At 42.2% G+C, this 19,337-nt stretch overlaps 1 protein-coding gene across 1 annotated transcript; it reads left to right on the forward strand.

Moving 5' to 3' along the window:
- The first annotated feature begins 608 nt into the window (after window positions 1-608).
- klhdc4 (kelch domain containing 4) lies at window positions 609-17,342 on the forward strand. The gene is made up of 13 exons (XM_080027286.1): window positions 609-814; window positions 1,337-1,428; window positions 2,925-3,003; window positions 4,650-4,748; window positions 5,570-5,706; window positions 6,208-6,300; window positions 6,965-7,127; window positions 7,344-7,422; window positions 8,019-8,227; window positions 14,206-14,434; window positions 14,723-14,905; window positions 15,356-15,478; window positions 17,004-17,342. The coding sequence occupies exons 1-13, from the start codon at window positions 722-724 to the stop codon at window positions 17,174-17,176; spliced, it is 1,752 nt and encodes a 583-aa protein (XP_079883412.1). The 5' UTR covers window positions 609-721; the 3' UTR covers window positions 17,177-17,342.
- The last annotated feature ends 1,995 nt before the right edge of the window (window positions 17,343-19,337 follow it).

Raw genomic sequence — 19,337 nt, forward strand, 5'->3', positions numbered from 1 at the left:
ACCTCTATATCCATTGTAAATATGTACATGTACATGCCTGTGTATCAAGACATCAATCGAACTTGATTCATATAGCACTTTTCATACACAGCGAAGGCAACACAAAGTGCTTCACACAATAAAAATAAAAATAACAAAAGCAACCCCACCAATCCACAGACATTGATCGGTAGAGAAATATACAATATATCATGTAGGCTAAAATGGAAAACACACATTGTATTATATGAAAAATATTAGCCTAGTCTTTTATAGATAGAAAAATTAAGGGTATTGCTGCCTTCTGACCTTCAAGAGGATGAATTTGGTGTGTATTATAATTTTTAGTTTTTAGACTGTGGTGGCATGCTGCACTCGTCTGAAGGCCTATGAAGATGTTTTTATATTTTGGATACAAACAACTACACATTATAAATATAGAGAAGGCTTTGATATCTTTATAGTCTAGTCTAGTGGTTAACAAAGCGCTAAATTAAATCTCCATTGCCATGCCTGAACGTCTAGCCTACAGCCTTCTCCGACACACCAGAGGGCGCTCATCAACTTTTCCCACACCACGCTTATGTTGAGTCTGTTGCCGGAAGTAAATCTGACTTGTCAGAGGAAAGACTTCGGTGTGAATTTGTTTTGATATCCCCATGTGCCACTGACTTGATGTAAAATACAAGTTATAACTCCACCGGATTTAAAGGCTTCTGTCAGTGCGTCACACACAGCGGCCATGGGTAAAAAGAAAGAGAAGAAAGTGAAGGGAGCGGAGAAGACAGCCGCTAAGATGGAGAAAAAGGTTTCGAAGAGGTCGAAACGAGAAGAGGTAGGATAACACTCAACCTGGACTGAATCATTATGTTAATATCTTAATATTTGTACTGCCCATAGGACACACAGAGCACACTCCTGCTGCTTTAATAGCTGTGTGCAAACTAATGTTAAAATGTTGTAAAAAATATATATTTACTTTTTATTTCATTTCATTTCATTTATTATTAAGGCTCACGGCCATAGCACATGGCATGGAGCACACAGTTCAAATTAAATCATTACAAAACAAAACAATGGTGTACGGCAAGAAAACAAAAACAAACAAAAACATTACTTAAACAATGGCAATACATGTCTCAGAAAGGCGCCTGTTTTAATTTGTTTTAGAGTCTAGCGATTGGGTTGCTTTTCTGTTTCACTTTTTTTTTCTTTGCAAAATATTGAATGCGTGCAAAGTAAAACAACTGTCCGCAGTATTAGGCCTACTAGGACGAACTTACATTAACCATAATGACCTTCTGATTTTGCCCTCCTCCCTCCATTCCTCCATCCCTCCATCCCTGGGTGTCTCCAGGATGACTTGGAGGCTATGATTGCAGAGTTCCAGAATCTGGATGCAAAGAAGACCCAGGTGGTAGAGACAACATGTCCACCTCCACCAGCGAGGTGAAACACTGCCTCGCTCTCTCTGACTTTAACTTCATTTTCCTGTTGTCCCTTTTTTTTCTCCGAAGCCTAGGGAAAACACAGAATGCATGGCCTACAGACACGGCCATGGGACGGCAACAAAAATATCAAATCTATCATTGGCTCACTTTGATGTACAGCAGCAGGGACAGCATAACACCTCTATGGTCATTGACCTCTTTTTAGAACCATCATCAGCTACCCATCATTAACAGTTTAAAGACCTACTTCACTGGTGGAAATATGAAGGTGTATTGAACTCTGAGATCCTATGTAGTATAAATGTGCAAACATTTTAGAAATCGGTTCACCCTAGCCTGAGAAAAAGGCAGAAAGAGTGTTTTATGGTCTCACTGTCTAACCCTACATTTTCCCATGTCTGACATCACACATGGGAAAGTGTAGGGTTAGGATTAACAGGACAGCTGGGCCAAGGGAAGACTCAGGAAAGACTGAGGGAAGATAAACCTAATTCATTTTATTATTATAGAAATGTTATAATGATAGAACGCCGGTCCCTCATGGGTGAAGTATTCCTTTAATGACATGTGAGCAAAAGTCAAATTCTTAACTATGTGATGAAACCTGTTCTGACCTGTGTGGAGTATTGGACAAAAAAATAATATTTTTTGCATACTAAATTTCATCCGTCCTACAGTTCATATAGACATTCAGTTATGGAGTTGACTGAAGACTGGTGGAAAAGTAATGTGATTACCAAGGTCAGTTGATCCTCTGGGAGAACAAAATGTACAAAACATTGTCCCATCCATCCAGTAGATGTTTAGCCTGGAAATCCAGACCCTCATCTAGAACGATAGATGGTCTAGTCATGATCAATAGAACTCCCCAACTCAAAGGGAGGCACCTACGCGTGCATTTCAAATGCCACTGCACGCAAATGGATAGCACTACGACCAATCAGAGCAATGAACAAGGTGACGTATTCAGCCCCGTTTGTCTAGCCAAAATCATTTTTTCTTGCTTATGAAATATTTGAGTTGCATCTTCCAAAGCGCATACATAGGGCTCTGGCCCGCCCATATCAGATAGAAAGATTTGATTCGCAGGGCGGAATTTTCCGACATAGTTAACAAGCTCCAATGGATCGTGCCCAGAACAACAGGCTGAGCAAATTTAAATTTGCCAGTTGGAGTCACCACATTAGCGAGTTATGTAGCATCATCTCAGATCCGTAAGTGTGATAAAACATGATAAAAACCATCAAAACAGACATTGGGAAGGATTTTTACCTGCTCCACCATTGTAGACGCATACACATTCACCCATCTGTCGCTCTGCACGTGCACCGGCAGTGAGACGGGTGCCGGTTTGTAGCGTTCTCTCTTCTGATTGGTTATCAGTAGTGGGATCCCCGAAAAGTTTATTTGCCGATTACATGCAGAGCGGGTGACTGAGAGATCGGCTTTATGAAACGCGCATACTATATAAAATCTTTTCATGTTTTTTTTCAGATTGAGCGCGTCTCTCTCCGCCCATCCTGAGAAAGATGAGCTCATCCTGTTTGGAGGGGAGTTCTTCAACGGAAAGAAGGTAGCAACAACTCTGTAAAACACTAAGCATGTTTGGGATTTATCAAGCTTTTGACGTTGGAGGCAGATTCTATGTGTTCTGAAGAGGAAAGACTTTGAATTCAATATTTTTCAGCACTGACAGCATCTTCTGTAAAGTGGAAGCCATGGCCAACGGGACCCCCCGCCAGGCCAACAGCAGCCTGACTTAATTTTTTTTTATTTTTTTTTTCTAATTGATTCCGTAAAATAATCATTTGCGAGCGTCTGCGCGGCACTGTCGGTCTACCCCTCGTGTGCGCCTGTCTTTACAACCTCTCGTTTGATCATCCCATCAGCTGATCTGTGTGTCTGCGTGTGTGTATGTGTTCTGCGCGTGGCACAATGCGCGTGTGCATTCGGTGCGCACTTGTTAGACACGGAATCTTTATATGTCCATGCACGGAAGCCAATGAGCAGGAGCATGACTAGCAAGCAAACGTTGAACTAGTGGCGAAAATAAAACCAGCGCCTGCTCTGTGGAAATATTAAGGACTCAGTAAGAGGGACGTTGAACAGGAAAAAGTGCTGAGCAAAACTTTGAAAGTTAAAATCGCTACGTCGCCGTGGCAACACAACCAATCTGTATCAACAGCAGAGATAGCGCTGAAAAAAACGGCATGCACTCGTTTCAGTAAGTTTACAGAAGTGCCACACTGCTACTGCCTTTGGCATTCTTCTCAGAAAAGCATTCATTTATTTTCAGGGGACATATTAATTAATTTATTGTTTTAACTGTTAAGTTATCTTGAAAACAGCAGGCCATAGTAGGCCTACAAGCTTTATTATTTTGTATTTTCAATGCTAGGCCTACTTTATTTTTATGTTTTAAATTGAGAAATAGGCAAGATGAAATATAATGGTCGGAATAGGGAAGTTGCCTTATGTAGCACATGTTGATAGGCTACACATCATGATTAGCCTATGTTAATTTATTTATTTTCAACAAGGCTATTTGCATAAAAAATAAATCATTTTTTTTTTCAGTAGGCTAGCTTCAAGGTGAGGTGATTCAGATTATTCCAGAAATGAGTACTAGACAGGACCTGTCTATATTAGTGTTTCTTAGTGTTTAGTGAAATCCACGTGTTTTTCTTCAATAGTTTACATGGCTTGTGTCTCCAAATCATTACAGAAAATAGTTATAGGCAGGACATATGACAGTTGTTTACAGAGCACAGAATTAATCAGATTTCGCCTCTCAAAGTGCACCAGATTGATGTATTTAACTTTAAAAGGATAAGGTTTTCTTCTGCTGGGGCATGCCCCCAGATCCTAGAAGGTCCATTCTCACCCAGCAGGATCTAAAAATCCTGTGAGAAACACCACATGTACAAACGTACTGAATGTGAAGTATAACCCTATGCCCTAATTTTTAACGGGCTGTCAAAAGAGGCTCATCCCAAATGGGGTTCGTTTTGGTCAATTTCTTCTAGAAATTTGGTAAGCACGCGGCGCGCATACTCTTTATCAGCTCTTACCACCGGGCCTAAAAAAAATTCTAGGGGAAACACTGGTATATGAGGCTTATCAACTTCCATGAACGCTTTCCTCTTTTTTTCTCTGTCAATATGTTACTTTGGGAATTCCACCGAATCATTTTTTAATACAAAAACTATTTTTTTGCAGACGTACCTGTACAACGATCTGTTTTTCTACAACATCAAGAAGAACTGCTGGGTGAAGTCAGAGATCCCCAACCCTCCTCCCCCGCGCTGCGCTCACCAGGTGCGTCCCCAAACAAACAGGATCCGTCATGGTCCTTTGATGCACACTCTGCTAACATCATGGCTGCCCACGTTTAAGCATCGCAGGGTTTATTTTCTTATTCTCTTTGATGATCAGCATAAAGTTCTATCAACTATCAACGGGAAGTTTTTGATTCTCTCCAACAGTTTCAGTTGTATTATCACTTCTAAGGAAGCGAAGATCAGGTGACTAGCGTTCGTTTGATAACAGATGCTATAATGAATTGGATGGTGGTACATTGGTAGTACACTGGTACTGTCATTGTGTTCAAGGCATGTGATTCTACATTTTAACCACAAGGGGGCAGACTGCTGCAGCGATGCTCAGGACAACTTTTTCCTATCAGCAATGTCATCACGGCTCAAAGCCTGTTGCAATTAAAAAAAAACTTGATCATCCATCAGAGATTGACTAAAAATTGCCTTCCGTTTTTGTTTGGCTTAAACAACACAAGACTTGCATACAACCACACCAACGGTTCAAGATTCAGGATTCAATTTATTGTAATTATCATATAATAAGAAACATGTTCTCAGTCATACAAATTCTTCCTTTGTTTTCCACAGACTGAATGCCAAGAAAGAAAAATGAAAATATGCAATATACAAGTAAAATAGAAAAAGCAGCAACAATACAAATGTTCAAGTGAAATATTCGAAGCATGTGTGTAAAGAAAAGCCTCTGTGTCTATTTGGCGTTGTTAGAGTACTTGCATAGAGTTCTTGTAAGTCCTGAGAACGTCTAACCTCCGTATCTACCCAACGTGTTGATGCAGCCTTCTGTCTCCCTCCCCCCTTCAGGCTGTGGTGGTGCCCCAGGCCGGGGGACAGCTCTGGGTGTTTGGGGGAGAGTTTGCCTCTCCGAACGGGGAACAGTTCTACCACTACAAGGACCTCTGGGTGCTGCACCTGGCTACAAACACCTGGGAGAACATCAAGTATGTGCAGGGAGTCGTGAAAACATGATGTCATGATAACATTAGGGGGAAGTAGTGAGAAGCAGATTGAATGTGTGAATGAATTTGTATTTTCTATTATCACTTTATAAACGGAAGTGATAAGATATATATATATATATTTTTCAAAGATATTTTTTTAAGATATTTTTTCGACAGAGACATAGGTGAAATGGGGCAGAGAGGGGAGTGACATGCAGAGAACGACCGCGGGCGGGAATCGAACCCGGGTCTGCTGCTGGGCCCGGCCCGGGGGGGGGGGGGGGGGGGAACGCCCTACCAACTGTGCTAAGGGCGCCCCAGATTTTTTTTTGGCCATTTTGCTTTTTTAGATAGATTTGGAGAGACAGAGTTGAAAAGGGGCAAAGAGGGGAAGACATGCCGATAACTGTCCCGTGCGGGATGGGGGGGGGTGACGCTCTACCCACTGTGCCACGAGCGGCCCCGTAAGAGATTATTTGAAGTTGTGTGTTTTATTCCCAGGGCGCCCGGGGGTCCCTCAGGCCGCAGCGGCCACCGGATGGTCCTCAGCAAGAAGCAGCTGCTGGTGTTTGGAGGCTTCCACGAGAGCACCAGGTAGAACCAACATTATCACATCATATTACAAGGGCAAAGTGTCTGTAATAGAGTTGGCAGGAAACATGGTAGACTACACCTTTACTTTCTAAATACCTGTAAAGGGTGAAGGGAGACGGGCCCTTACCAAATCCTGTTCATTTTAGCTCTTTAAGAACCCAATTGTAACTCATAGAGATCATCTATTGTGTCAAAACATCCTTTTTACCTTGTTGTATTTTACTCATACATAGGTACAGTATGTACATGATGCAGCAACTGTGTTATTGTATAATTTATATAGTAAGTGCAAATAAAACCAAAATAGAAGATCTTTCTAAATCTCTTCTGGGTGTGTTAATATGCAACTGTTAGCCACAAGAACTATAGGCCATGATGTGTCAAACCTATGTGTGATATACAGCTTGTTGTAGTTCTGTGTACTACTGGTATACTGGCATGTTCCACTGTGGCCTAACTACTGTGTGTTGATTTGATCTTTTTGCCAACATGTCATAAAGTTGACCATCCTCTCCTCTCTCTCTCTCTCTCTCCTCCTCTCCTCTCCTCTCCTCTCCTCTCCTCTCCTCTCCTCTCCTCTCCTCTCCTCTCCTCTCCTCTCCTCTCCTCTCCTCTCCTCTCCTCTCCTCTCCTCTCCTCTCCTCTCCTCTCCCTCTCCCTACAGAGACTTCATCTACTACAATGACGTGTACTCCTTCTCATTGGACACCTTCTCCTGGTCCCGCCTCTCTCCGTCTGGCACCGCCCCCTGCCCACGCTCTGCCTGTCAGATGACCGCCACGCCCGACGGCACCGGTGTCATCGTCTACGGGGGATACTCCAAAGTGGTGTGTGTGTGTGTGTGTGTGTGTGTGTGTGTGTGTGTGTGTGTGTGTGTGTGTGTGTGTGTGTGTGTGTGTGTGTGTGTGTGTGTGTGTGTGTGTGTGTGTGTGTGTGTGTGTGTGTGTGTGTGTGTGTGTGTGTGTGTGTGTGTGTGTGTGTGTGTGTGTGTGTGTGTGTGTGTGTGTGGTCCGCCTAATAATTTTGTGTGTGTGTTTGTTTAGAGAGTCAAAAAGGACGTAGAGAAGGGCACCATCCACTCCGACATGTTTCTGCTAAAGCGAGAGGGTAAAGATGGCCAAGGTACAACACACACTCTAAACACAGTTAAGATTCAGAGACTCAGTGTGTCAAGGGAATTGGCCTTTTATTTCAGCACAGACTTGGTAGTTTATAAAAGTTTGAAAATAAAAGTTGTATTTTTTGTATTACCTTAGAATGAGCTATTTATATCTACAGAGGAGCGTGGCGCAACACAATGTCACAATGTTAATACGGTAGCACAGAGGGGACAAGCTTAAAGGCTTTATGCATTTTTATATATAGCCTAGCGGGTGTCTGCCTGAAATGCCCCTGTTTCAAGATGAAGAAGTTTTATAGAATAAATAACTTACTAAATACATCTTCACCTCATCACTTGATATTGTGGAAATACTTGAGGCAGTGCTGCATGAGGCCATCTATAGCAACCAACTACTTGTCCTTGAAGGCCACTCTAGCTTCTTTTAATTCTACCAAAGGGGAGGGGTAGAGACGGAGCATTGCAATCTAGAACTTTCTCCTATATTACACATGTTACCTTAAAGAAGATAACATGATGAATATGAATGAAGATCATCCAACTTCTTGCCTTTTAGGTATTTGTTGCGACTTACTTTGACTGTGTGTGTGTCCTCCAGAGAAGTGGCTGTGGTCCAGGATGAGTCCGTCGGGCAGCAAGCCCCCTCCCCGCTCAGGCTTCTCCCTGGCTGTGGGGCCGGGGGGCCGGGCCGTGCTGTTTGGAGGAGTGTGTGATGAGGAAGAGGAGGAAGAACTGGAGGGAGACTTCTACAACGACCTCTACCTCTATGACACAGTCAAGAACCGCTGGTTCCCCGGCCTGCTCAGGGTAAGCTGCAGGGACCACTGCCTGTGGGGCTAAAGGAGTACTAAAGGGACCACTGCCTGTGGGGCTAAAGGAGTACTAATAAAACTTATATTAATTCATAAGCTCACCTTCTCTGTGAATGTGAACTTTGGACCGCACACACTCCTATTTGGAGCCTTGCTAGGAGTTGCCCCTGGCCCAGCCTGCAACTGCACCTGGACCTGGTCAACACAAAACTTGAGACAAACAATTAGGACAGACAGACAATTAATACAGACAATTAACATATAACAGTTAATTTGCCAGACATCAGAAGAAGGTTCGCGACCTCCCTCTTCTCATGTCCTAGGCTATCAGCAATTCATGTTTTGTGAAGTGATTGTGTGTATGAGTATGTGTGTGTGTACCTGTAGAGGTTGTCATTGGCAGCGGGGTGTCGGTTAGCTTTCATAACCTATTTAATTTTAACCTATATAATTTCCCTCTTTTTACACCATTTAGTGTAAAACTTAATACTACAAAAACAAAAGGAAAATTTTACTGTGGGGAACACTTCACTGATTGAAGTTCCTTCTTAACTCGGAGTAAATCAAGTCCCTCTTCTCTACCAAAAAAGAAAGAAAAGTAAAACAACCTGTGGAGTTATTAAAACCTAAAACATAAGGAAAAAAAACAAAACAGTCTGCAAATAATATTAAACGCATCCTAATGTGCTTTAGTCAAGGGTCAATTAATTTTTAACCTACTGCTTCTAAACGTTATCTAATTTGTAACTCAGTAAGGGTCCAGCGAACTAATCACTGGTGTATATGGCTAAATTCAAAGGGGAACACAGTTGGCCAAATCATAAAATAAAAACAAAAAAAATAAATCCAGGGGATGGACAATGGGACTGGCATGTTATTGTCTTTGGTATAGCTTTAGCAGGCTACTATTAGTTCTGCATGTTTGTGGGCAGAACAGGCCTTTTGGGGGCACAGGGGAGGTCAGTCGTCGTCGTCAGATGGTCCCACAAAGATGGCATCAGGGCAGAGAGTAGTCCATAGCACATGGAGACGGTGGCGGGGATCATGTGTCTCCTTCGTAAGAACTCCCCACCCAAAGGTATTGGCAGCTCTCCTTAGGTAGGCGAGAAAGCACTCGTTCTCTCTTATGTTGGAATCAAACACATAGTCTTGCCCCTCTGCGTGAGTACATAACATCTCCCACGAGTCAATGCGAAACACACAGCGTGAGGTGTTATCTGGTGTGCGGCATCTGACCCCCACAAGAGTGAGTAGTCTAGGGTTCCTGTAATTGTCAGTGTCTTCATCTGGTCTCAGATCCTTGGCGCAGATAGAGTCACTTGTGTCTGTAGTGTCTATTAGTCTCTGCACAGACCAACAGTATTCTGATCTCCGGTTATGCACGTGTGCTTCAGTCGTGTCCACATGGAGGGGGCCAGTCGGGTTATCCTCGGGACTTGGGCAGGCTGTATTTGCTGTGGCGGTAGTCATAGGAGGGGTGTCGACGAGCAGGCTCCCAGTCGCTTCTCCCTCTTTTTCTTGAAGACCCGCGCAGGGCAGCTCAGCATCATTTCCATCGGTGGATGTCACAGGGTCATTAATCATGTGAGGGGAATCGTTCACACTTCCCTCTAGTCCAAAAGCATCATGGGAAGACCCTGCTTCTTGTTGTAGGTTTTCATTCCAGCATTCAGCCCTGAATTGTTCAAGTCCTTTCTTGATGTGCTCAGCAATTTCAGCGTCTGTAAGCGGTTTTCTCTTCCTTTGAAGAGGAAGGCATGGAGGGGGCATTTCAGGTGGGCTTGGGTCCAGCGAGGGAATAATCGGGGGAGCTAAAGGACACAGAGAGTCCTGCTCCATAGGTGACTGTCTTTTTCTTAGGAGACGAAGGCATCTCGGGGTCATTGCAGGTGGGTATGAGGTAGTGTTAGGGGAAGCAACAGGGCATACCTGTTCCTCAATTTCGTAACTGTACATCTTTTGCCAGGGGGGGAAATAACAAAACCTAGAAATAAAAATAAAAAGTGTTCCCCTTGAATTTGAATTATAGAGATATCAGTCAAAACTAAGATATCTTGCCTTTTTTTGTGTTGTCAGAGCGATCGCTGCCTTCAACTAGAGATAAGACCCACCAACTGTCCACTAGAACAAGCCTGGGGCCTAAAAAGGGATAAAAGAAAAGAAAGTTAACGACACTAATAATACACACTACACAGTATAATTACTAATGTTTGGTAATTACTAGTTCATCAACCATGCATTTCGAGAAGACACTATTTATCTCTCCCTCTTTTTTTTTCAAAAGAAACTCTTTTTAAAAACACAGCTGATCACATCTTATGTTTCTCACATCAAAATGAGTCTAACAATCAAGACACTATTGCGTCTGGAGTACCTTTAACTTGAGATATTAGAAGGATAGTCCACGCCTTAAAAAATAAATCAAAAAACAAACATCAAAAACGTGTGGCACCTTTAAATTGAGATATTTATCTCCACTGTCTATAATCACGGCCCTATATTAAATGAAATACCACAAAGCGTGTATTTAACCTTATGAAACAAAACTTTAAAGCTCACAGAGCTTGGGGCAGATCTTTTCAAAGAGAACCCTCAGAGTGAGAGTGAACTCAACTACATTAGTATCTTATTCAAACGGGACCTATATAATACTATGCATGATTATACAATACATTTAAACCTTTTAATCTGATAATAGTCAATAGTCCTGTAAAACAGTGCTACTTTTGCGCATTTCAATGAGAACTCTCCGCAGGCTTCGTGTGTGTGTGATGTTTGGACGTCAGCGTGTGTGTGTGTGTGTGTGTGTGTGTTGTTAGAACGTCAGCATGTGTGTGTGATGTTTGAGGTAATACTCTGTTAGTATCTGATCTGAGGTAGACAATAAATAACATGCAATATTTAGACAAATACATACACATGCAGTTATATAACGTACAATTATTTCCATGCTGGTGTGAGAGAGAGAGAATTACAGAGCCCACGCTAAACGCATTATTTTTCGTAACCCCACCACGGACCTAATCAACACTGCCAACGTTACGCCTAAGCAAATCACTTTACTAACCCACGCGTGCACGTATAGTTTCGCAAATCACTTTACTAACCCACGCCGTCACGTATAATTTTCCTCATACATGACTGCGGGGCGACTCAACCTCTTACATGAATGCGGGGTGACTCAAACGCAAACTATTAATCAATAAATTATATTTCTTATAACGCAAAGCCAACCTCTATAGTCAAAACACACTCAGAGAGTCACTCTTCTAGACAAATCGAGACTTTGTCACGAAGAGCCACTTCAGGCGACATGCAGGTCCGTTACGTGGCTCTGCGCCAGCTGTTTACAACCTTAAAACATTTTAAGGAACAGTCACGTGTCCCAAGCCGTCGCTTAGACACCGTACTGTATACCTGTTTACATTACAGCTTTCCGATCCAAATATATGAGACCTCTTCATGCTGAAAGACGCGGATTAGAGATTCTCACTCAATAAATTATAGTCAATTGTCTAGCACTATTACCATATTGTGATAACAGTAAGGCAGTTTATCGTACAAAAATGATATACACGTCATCATTAATCAAACACATTTAGACGGGCTCTGCATTCTAGGGAAAAAATAATTAATCAGCATTTCAGAAGCACATACTGGACAAACAGAGCACAGATATGCAAGAATATTTTCTGCTTCTACCGAGCATCATTTCTCCATGCTCCAAAAACAAGTGAAAAAATTTAAACTAACTTAACTTAGACCAATCTGTTAGGGCCCGGCTTCAGACCCACCACTCAACCAAATTTGGCATTCCCAATTACCTTTTAAATCTTTTCCATGGATGTGTTGAGTGGAGTCTCCGCTTCCAGGCCCGACCAGCCCTGGTCGAGACGTCCTTCTCTCCCCCTCTTTAGATCACGTCAGGGTCACCACTTTAATAAAACTTATATTAATTCACGTATTCGTTTCTTAAGAGGAAGGTGAGGAATCAATGATCTTGAGGAGTCGTAGGATAAAAGTTAAAATGGTTGGTTTAATGAAAAAATGATGCTCGGCAGTTACAAGTATGCAGGTCAAGCGAACAGCAAAAAGTGAGCAAGTGACAAAAAGTGAAGTTCTCCTCTTACAGCAGTATTATTTAAAGCATATCATAACAAGGCTGATCATTGGTTAGTGTCATGTGTTTCATAGTTCTTCCTCTTCTGGCTGACGTCATCTTCTTGATGAACCGGTGCGGAAGCAGAATGAACCCTGCCTAAGTCCTTGAAGCTTGAGATTGTTTTGCTCAGCTGTGTAACGAAATGACAGAAGGCCTTTGTATATAACAGACACCTCGTCTTGTCCCTAGCCTTATCTATGGAAAGCTATCAAGGAGTTTTTTGTAGCAAAACCTATCTGCCTCCTTTTCTTTCTCACGGGATAGTTTGAGAGAAAAATGAGAGAGTCTAGTCACAAGTGAAGAATATATCGATTATTCTATTTGATTATACATTAGTAAATGCAAATTAATGAGGGGGTTTAAAATCATTAAAATTAGAACTATTATTTCTTACAGTACTAAAGGGACCACTGCCTGTGGGGCTAAAGGAGTACTAAAGGGTTAAGCATTCCCTGCGTTCTGAATCGCATACTCTTTCTTTTTTCTATTCTACATACTACATCCGACGATTAAAATAATCTAGTTCGGATGCAGTAGGCATACTATTGGGACATACTTTTACTTATTTATTTCACCATAACATTGTGCCTTGATCTTGCCTCTTGCTTTTATATATCTGATGCATCCCCGTTTGTTTTCATATGGAAGGCTCCGTTGATGTGACGTCACTTCAGGTTCGCACTGGATTATGGGTCAGAATTGCCCAAATAGGATGCTGTTTTCAACACTAACAATCTTGGCCGGGTGTAGTAGACATCCGGTTCTTTCTAACCATCCTAAATTTGGCCACAAGAATCCTTTTAAATCTTTTTTCTACCATACTAAATATTAGAAAGTATGCGATTCGGAAAGCAGGGATTGTGTTTACACTCTGTTCTGAATAAACAAGTCACACACCACCCCCCAACAGCTTGATCATAGCTGGATCAATTCAGGAACATTTTACACAAATGTCTTTACCGCGAGGGTTTTACAACTCTGGAGAGTTATCATCACAGCAATCATTTTATATTTTGTCCAAATGAACATGAAGTAAACAGTAGAAATACGGCTTTTACATTCAAGTTTTTAACGTAAAATTGGCCAACGGACAACTTGCCAGGTGATGTGAAGACTTTAGAATTTGCCAGATGAAGTAGATAAAACCATTATTATATTATACACTACTATATACACAGTTATACATTATAGATACTACAAAGTAAATGTATAGTTAAATGCTGAAACCTATTCTTATTCTGTAATTCACAGTTGCACCTGCCTTTCTACGCTAAAACTCCACAAGTTGAACAAATGAATTTGCCGTCCGTTTCCATTATAACAACCTGGATTTTAGACACTTGATCAAATTTTCACCGTAAACCAAGAAAATCCTTTTATGGAAACAGGCTGTACTTTAGTCACTGAAGACTTGCCCTTCAATTTGGCTCGTGCTCTTTTGAAATCTTCAAACGGTGGCTGTACTTTTTCTTCGTTATTGTGTTGTTGAGGCATGTTGGGTTTGACTGCTGTTTTTTTTATCATTTCCCCTTTCACAAAGCAAAGTCCTGACTAGAAACCTCTGGCATGTGGCCAAATCAAGACAATACAAAGTGGTGCTGAACTGCTTCCACCTCTGTCTGTCTTGTCTGCCATTTAAATCTATTGTTCTGTGTGTGTGTGTGTGTGTGTGTGTGTGTGTGTGTGTGTGTGTGTGTGTGTGTGTGTGTGTGTGTGTGTGTGTGTGTGTGTGTGTGTGTGTGTGTGTGTGTGTGTGTGTGTGTGTGTGTGTGTGTGTGTGTGTGTGTGTGTGTGTGTGTGTGTGCGTCCAGGGAAACAAGTCGGAGAAGAAGAAACGGCGGAGGGGGAAGAAGGGAGGAGCGGAGGGGGAGGGAGGAGAGAGAGAAGAGGGGGAGGAGACAGCAGCAGCCGCAGCACAGGGGCCCACTGAGGTGGTCAGGGAGATGGTCACCGAGGACGGCACCGTCATGACCATCAAGGAGGTCATCCCTGGAGCTCAGGAGGAGGAGGAAGGGGAGGAGGAAGAGGAGGATGAGGATGGTAAGATTAACACACACACACACACGAACGCACGCACACACACACACACACACTACTAAAAACCGTTCAAATAATGACCTTTAAAACGTGTTTAAATGAACTTCTAAGGAACCTAAATCCATTCATTAATAATCTGACAAAAATCACACAATAAAAAAAAATCTCATCTAAAAAAACCGTTTATAAAATATATATGAAAACAACCTTTCAACCTGAAAACACAGGGATAATTCAGGACAGACAATGACGGAATTATAATTTTTTTTTTGGGTCTCCTCTGCGGTTCAGCCTGGGCCCCGCTGGTGGAGCCCTGCCAGAGGTCCAGCTCCATGGCCACGGTGCGTCAGGGGAAGCTCTACCTGTACGGGGGCATGTTTGAGGTGGGCGACCGCCAGTTCACCCTCAGCGACTTCTACTGTCTGGACCTGAACAAGATGGAGCAGTGGGAGGTCCTGGTCGAAATGGACCCAAGTGAGTAACAAAGAATTAATAAAGAGACGCTCCCTGCGTTCCAAATCACATACTCTTTCTTTTTACTACACTACCAACTAAAGTACAGAAGAGTTTTAAGGGGCCACAGGAGAGAAAAAAAATCAGATAAGGAAGATTTTTTTTTTCCATTGTGTTGAGAAATGTCAAGAATAAAGACGAATACTCCAAAATGCTATTGGAGTTAGTGGGGCATTTATGTATCTTCAGCGTACTACAATTGACGTGCATGTATTGGGACATCCTAAATCTTTTTTTTGGCATACTAAATAGTAGGGAAGTATGGGAATTGGAACGCAGGGGCTATATGAAATCACAAGCAAAGGTAACACATACAACTACTATACAATGTATTGTAGTTTCAGGGTAGACCTATAACATCAACTTTTGTGCTCATTTGATGTGTGTGTGTTTGTGATTGTATCTCCACAGAGACACAGGAGTGGCTGGACGAGTCCGATTCAGAGGAGGATGAAGATGAGGAAGAGGAGGAGGAGGAGACCAAAGGAGCAGAGGGAAAGGAAGAGTCTGAAGAAGAGAGTGATGAGGAGGAAGGCAAGGCATTATTCTGTCTCTTTCTTTTCCACGGTACCTTCTCACGCGGCTTATAATGAAGAAAAAAACAAGCATTGAATCTGGATGAGTTATTCCCAACATTCAGCAACATTTCCAAGAAAAAATTACAAATTAATTTTGAAAGTATGTGAACCCCTTGAGCCGTTTGGAATTTTATTGAGTTTAACCCTTATTAATTCTTTTGCATGTGCAAAAGTTTGTGAACCCTGAGTTGCATTGCTTAAATCGAGCAGGTAAACACAATCAGGTGGGCCAAATCGAGTGAAGAAATGGACCAATGTAATGAGAGATCTTTAGGGTAGAAATTGGGCGGCACTATATAAAACAAAGATCCAACCAGGTCAGTTTAGGCTCACCAAAGTGAACACATACAGGCTAGGCATGCCAAGAGGAAGGAAAATCTCAGAGGATCTCAGGAATATTTGTGATGCTGCACATTTGTCTGGGGACAGCTATAAATACATTTAAAAAAAGTCTGCACTCCATTGGTCCACGATGAGGCAAATCATCTACAAATGGAGAGCCTAGAAGTGGACTTCCTTCAAAAATATCCACAACTAACCGATTTTTCAGGTAAAAGCCAACCCAAACATTACATACAAAAGTTGGCAAATCATTTGTTTTATTTGTTTTAACATTGATTTCCGGAAAATAAAAATGTGGAATTGATAAACACACACCTGTCATTTAATATAAGAAATGCTGGAATTGCTAAAGATGAGTTAATAATGGTTAAACTAAATAAAATTCCCAAATGCTCAAGGGGTTCTTACTACACACTTTCAAGCAGCACTGTACGTCTTTGGGCCTCCACGGTCCTAGTTTATAATCTTCCTCTTTCACAAAGGAGTTTGATTATCACGAACATTGGCTTCTACCAAATCACTGGAATATATTGCCCCGTTTCCACTGAGCGGCACAGTTCAGTTTGGCATCCCGCAGGTTTGGCAGGGCACGGTAACCCTACGGTAGATCTGGCCTGCGTTTCCACTGCTGACAGTACCCTTACTTGGTTAGGGGGGGGGGTTTAGCCGGACAGTGATAGATAGCAGGGTCAGAGTTTATACAGTCTATGGGTCAATGCCGTTGAAGCTACTATGGTGACATCATAACAGCCAGACACAGTATAGCCCACTGATTAATTCAATGAAGAGTAAAAAACACCACACAATAAACAGAGAGCTGCACACTGACCTTTTCGTCTGTTTACACATGACTGTTCACTCTTGCAGAGGTGGCTACACATGGCGGTTTGTCTCTTGCACGGAAATTATTCTGTCAACCAATAAATGGATTGCAGTTGGTAGCTCCTCCCTTTTTTGCGACCCTTGGCTTGGTCCCCCAATGAAAGGGTATCAAAAATAGTTTATTTTGGTACCCATCCCAACTTTTGACAGTGGAAGCTTTAATAAATGCATGCTGAGCCGCACTGAAAGAGACCGATTTGTTTGATGAAAGCTTTGGCAGCAACTTGAACCTTTTCTACCTGCCTGTGTGTTCCCAGATGAAGCAGAGCACCCTGCAGTAGAGGAGGGAGAGACGGTGACAGAGTACCAGCTCCGGACAGAGCAGTACTGGATCACAGCAGCACGGGCCAACATGGGCCAAGACGCCAAGGACAAAAAGGTGGCCAAGGTGGCCCTCGCCATGGCCAAGGTCTTCTATGAAGACCAGTAGTGGGCCATACTAAAACTGTTTGAGTGACTGTGAGTGTGCCTTTTGTGTGTATGTGTGTGGGTGTGTTTAAAATTATTTTTTAACTGTTTAAAAAACGTGCCTAAAAAATGAAGAAATGCCAGTTGAATTTCATGAAGTTCAATACAGTAAAAATAAAAACACATTTTCCTCCAACTGATATATGGACTATTTTCATTGGTGAATATACAACATACATTAGAGACCTAATACAATGGTGTATTCATTATTCTTATAATTACTGCAACATCACTTCAAATGGGACCTACAGTATACTGTCGCTGATTTTGGTGCTGAAAAACAAAGTGAACCGAAACAGTAAAATTGCGAGTCTAAAAGCAAAGTAAAGAGCTTAAACGTTGTGTAGAGCTGAGGAGAGGTGCATAGTGGGGTGATAATTCACTTCATTCTTTATTTGAATCCCCATTAGCTTACTACTAGTATGATAATGATTAGTTAAGCTTATCTTAAGACCCTTTGGTTATTGAAAACATTGTTATCTTTTGTCTTTGTTCCCATGCTGCACATGCACACTTTCACAGTTATACATAAAGTCCCATATCCATAGTCAACCATGCACCATGTCGGTATTTCTAGATATAGTTTGTCTCCATCTGGTGGACACTGTTGTTAGTATATATACATTCACACAGGTGGACAGTGGTCACTGCACCTGAACTGCCTTAGCAACTTGCAAAACATAGAAGGGACGTGCATTCAGAAGCAACAATGTGGTGCTATAAGTGTGTCAAAGCTGAACTAATCAACATAGATATCTGGGTAATTTGACCTTTCCACTTGAAATCTGTTGTGAAGAAAGCCCCAGTTATAAAACGGCCACACTGTATTTGTAACAGCAACAGTTGTTATTGGAGGTTTGAGTCTGAAACGGCGTTGTCTCTTTTTGAACTTCCCTGCTTTACATTTCCAATATTTTAACAACATTCCAGCTACCCCCCCCCCCCTCACCCACCCCCCCTCCATCCACTTCTGCTTCATTTCTTCCCACAGCAAGAGAGCTCCTTCATAGATATCATCATGGTTTGGTGTGTGTGTGTGTGTGTGTGTGTGTCCCTGCAGATCGCTAGCAGCAACACATGTCCTTTGTCTGATCTTTTACTCCTTTGCAACAAGCACAATGGTAGAGAGAGGTGAGCTGAGGAACAAGACAGTCAGGAGAGAGAGAGAGAGAGAGATATGAGGGGATGGGGAGAGCAGAGGCGGAAGTATCAGAGAGAGAGAGAGAAAGAGTGGCAGTAGTGTGGAAGAATAAAGCATGAGGAGAAGAGAGAGAGGGATGTGGGGAAGAAGGAGGGGATGAGTGCAGCGTGTGTGTGAAGGAAGAAATCAGTCACCAGCCTCTCCATCGTTGACCTATTTTATCCTCCGTCAGGATGCTGAACGAGGGAGAAGAGGCTGATGAATAATAGAGAAGGAAAGATGGATGAGAATCAGGCTGCCTTCCTCTCGTTCACTCCTCCCTCCTTGGCAGCCCCCTCTTCTCTCTTTTTTCCTGTGACCCCCCCCCCTGCACCTCCTCCCCATTTTGTAAAATTCCGGGACAAAAATAACTAAAGAGATTTTTTTTGGGTGCACTGCTGACGTGGGGTGGACGTAAAGCGTGTAATCGTCAGAGATATGTGTCTATCGTGATGTGTGTGTGTGCGTGTGTGTGTGTGTGTGTGTGTGTGTGTGTGTGTGGGGATGTTTCCAAACTTGTTCTGCTTGGACTTGGTATTAATAGAGTCTGTATCTTGAATAGAAACAACAGTGCAGGTGACTCAGACTTGTAAGCAGAATGTTTTTCATCATTAAAGGTGGAGTCAGTGATTCTGGAGAATTCTAGTTGTCAAAATCACTTTTTGTCAAAATCACTTTTTGTCAAAAATCAGTGTGCTAGGTGAGACAGTTTGACCTTTCAGGCTTTTTGAGTCATTTTCACACACAAGTCAAACCATGAACATGTCTTATTGAAACCCCAGGCATATTACTCTCACACACACACACACACACACTCACACACACGCACACACACACACACGCACACGCACACACTCAAATCTGAAAACATATATTCTTTGATTGCAAACCATTTTTTAAATAAAAGATACAAGGAACTTTTAGCATTTTAACATAGTAATTA

Source organism: Ammodytes marinus (genome assembly GCF_949987685.1).
Source record: "Ammodytes marinus genome assembly, chromosome: 5".
Lineage (NCBI taxonomy): Eukaryota > Metazoa > Chordata > Actinopteri > Uranoscopiformes > Ammodytidae > Ammodytes > Ammodytes marinus.

Bases quoted from the DNA above. Each gene is read 5' to 3' on its own strand.
- klhdc4 (XM_080027286.1), top strand. From the start codon at position 722: ATGGGTAAAAAGAAAGAGAAGAAAGTGAAGGGAGCGGAGAAGACAGCC. The intron at 815-1,336 runs GTAGGATAACAC...GGGTGTCTCCAG, and splicing joins AGAGGTCGAAACGAGAAGAG to GATGACTTGGAGGCTATGAT. The intron at 7,423-8,018 runs GTACAACACACA...TGTGTCCTCCAG, and splicing joins AGAGGGTAAAGATGGCCAAG to AGAAGTGGCTGTGGTCCAGG.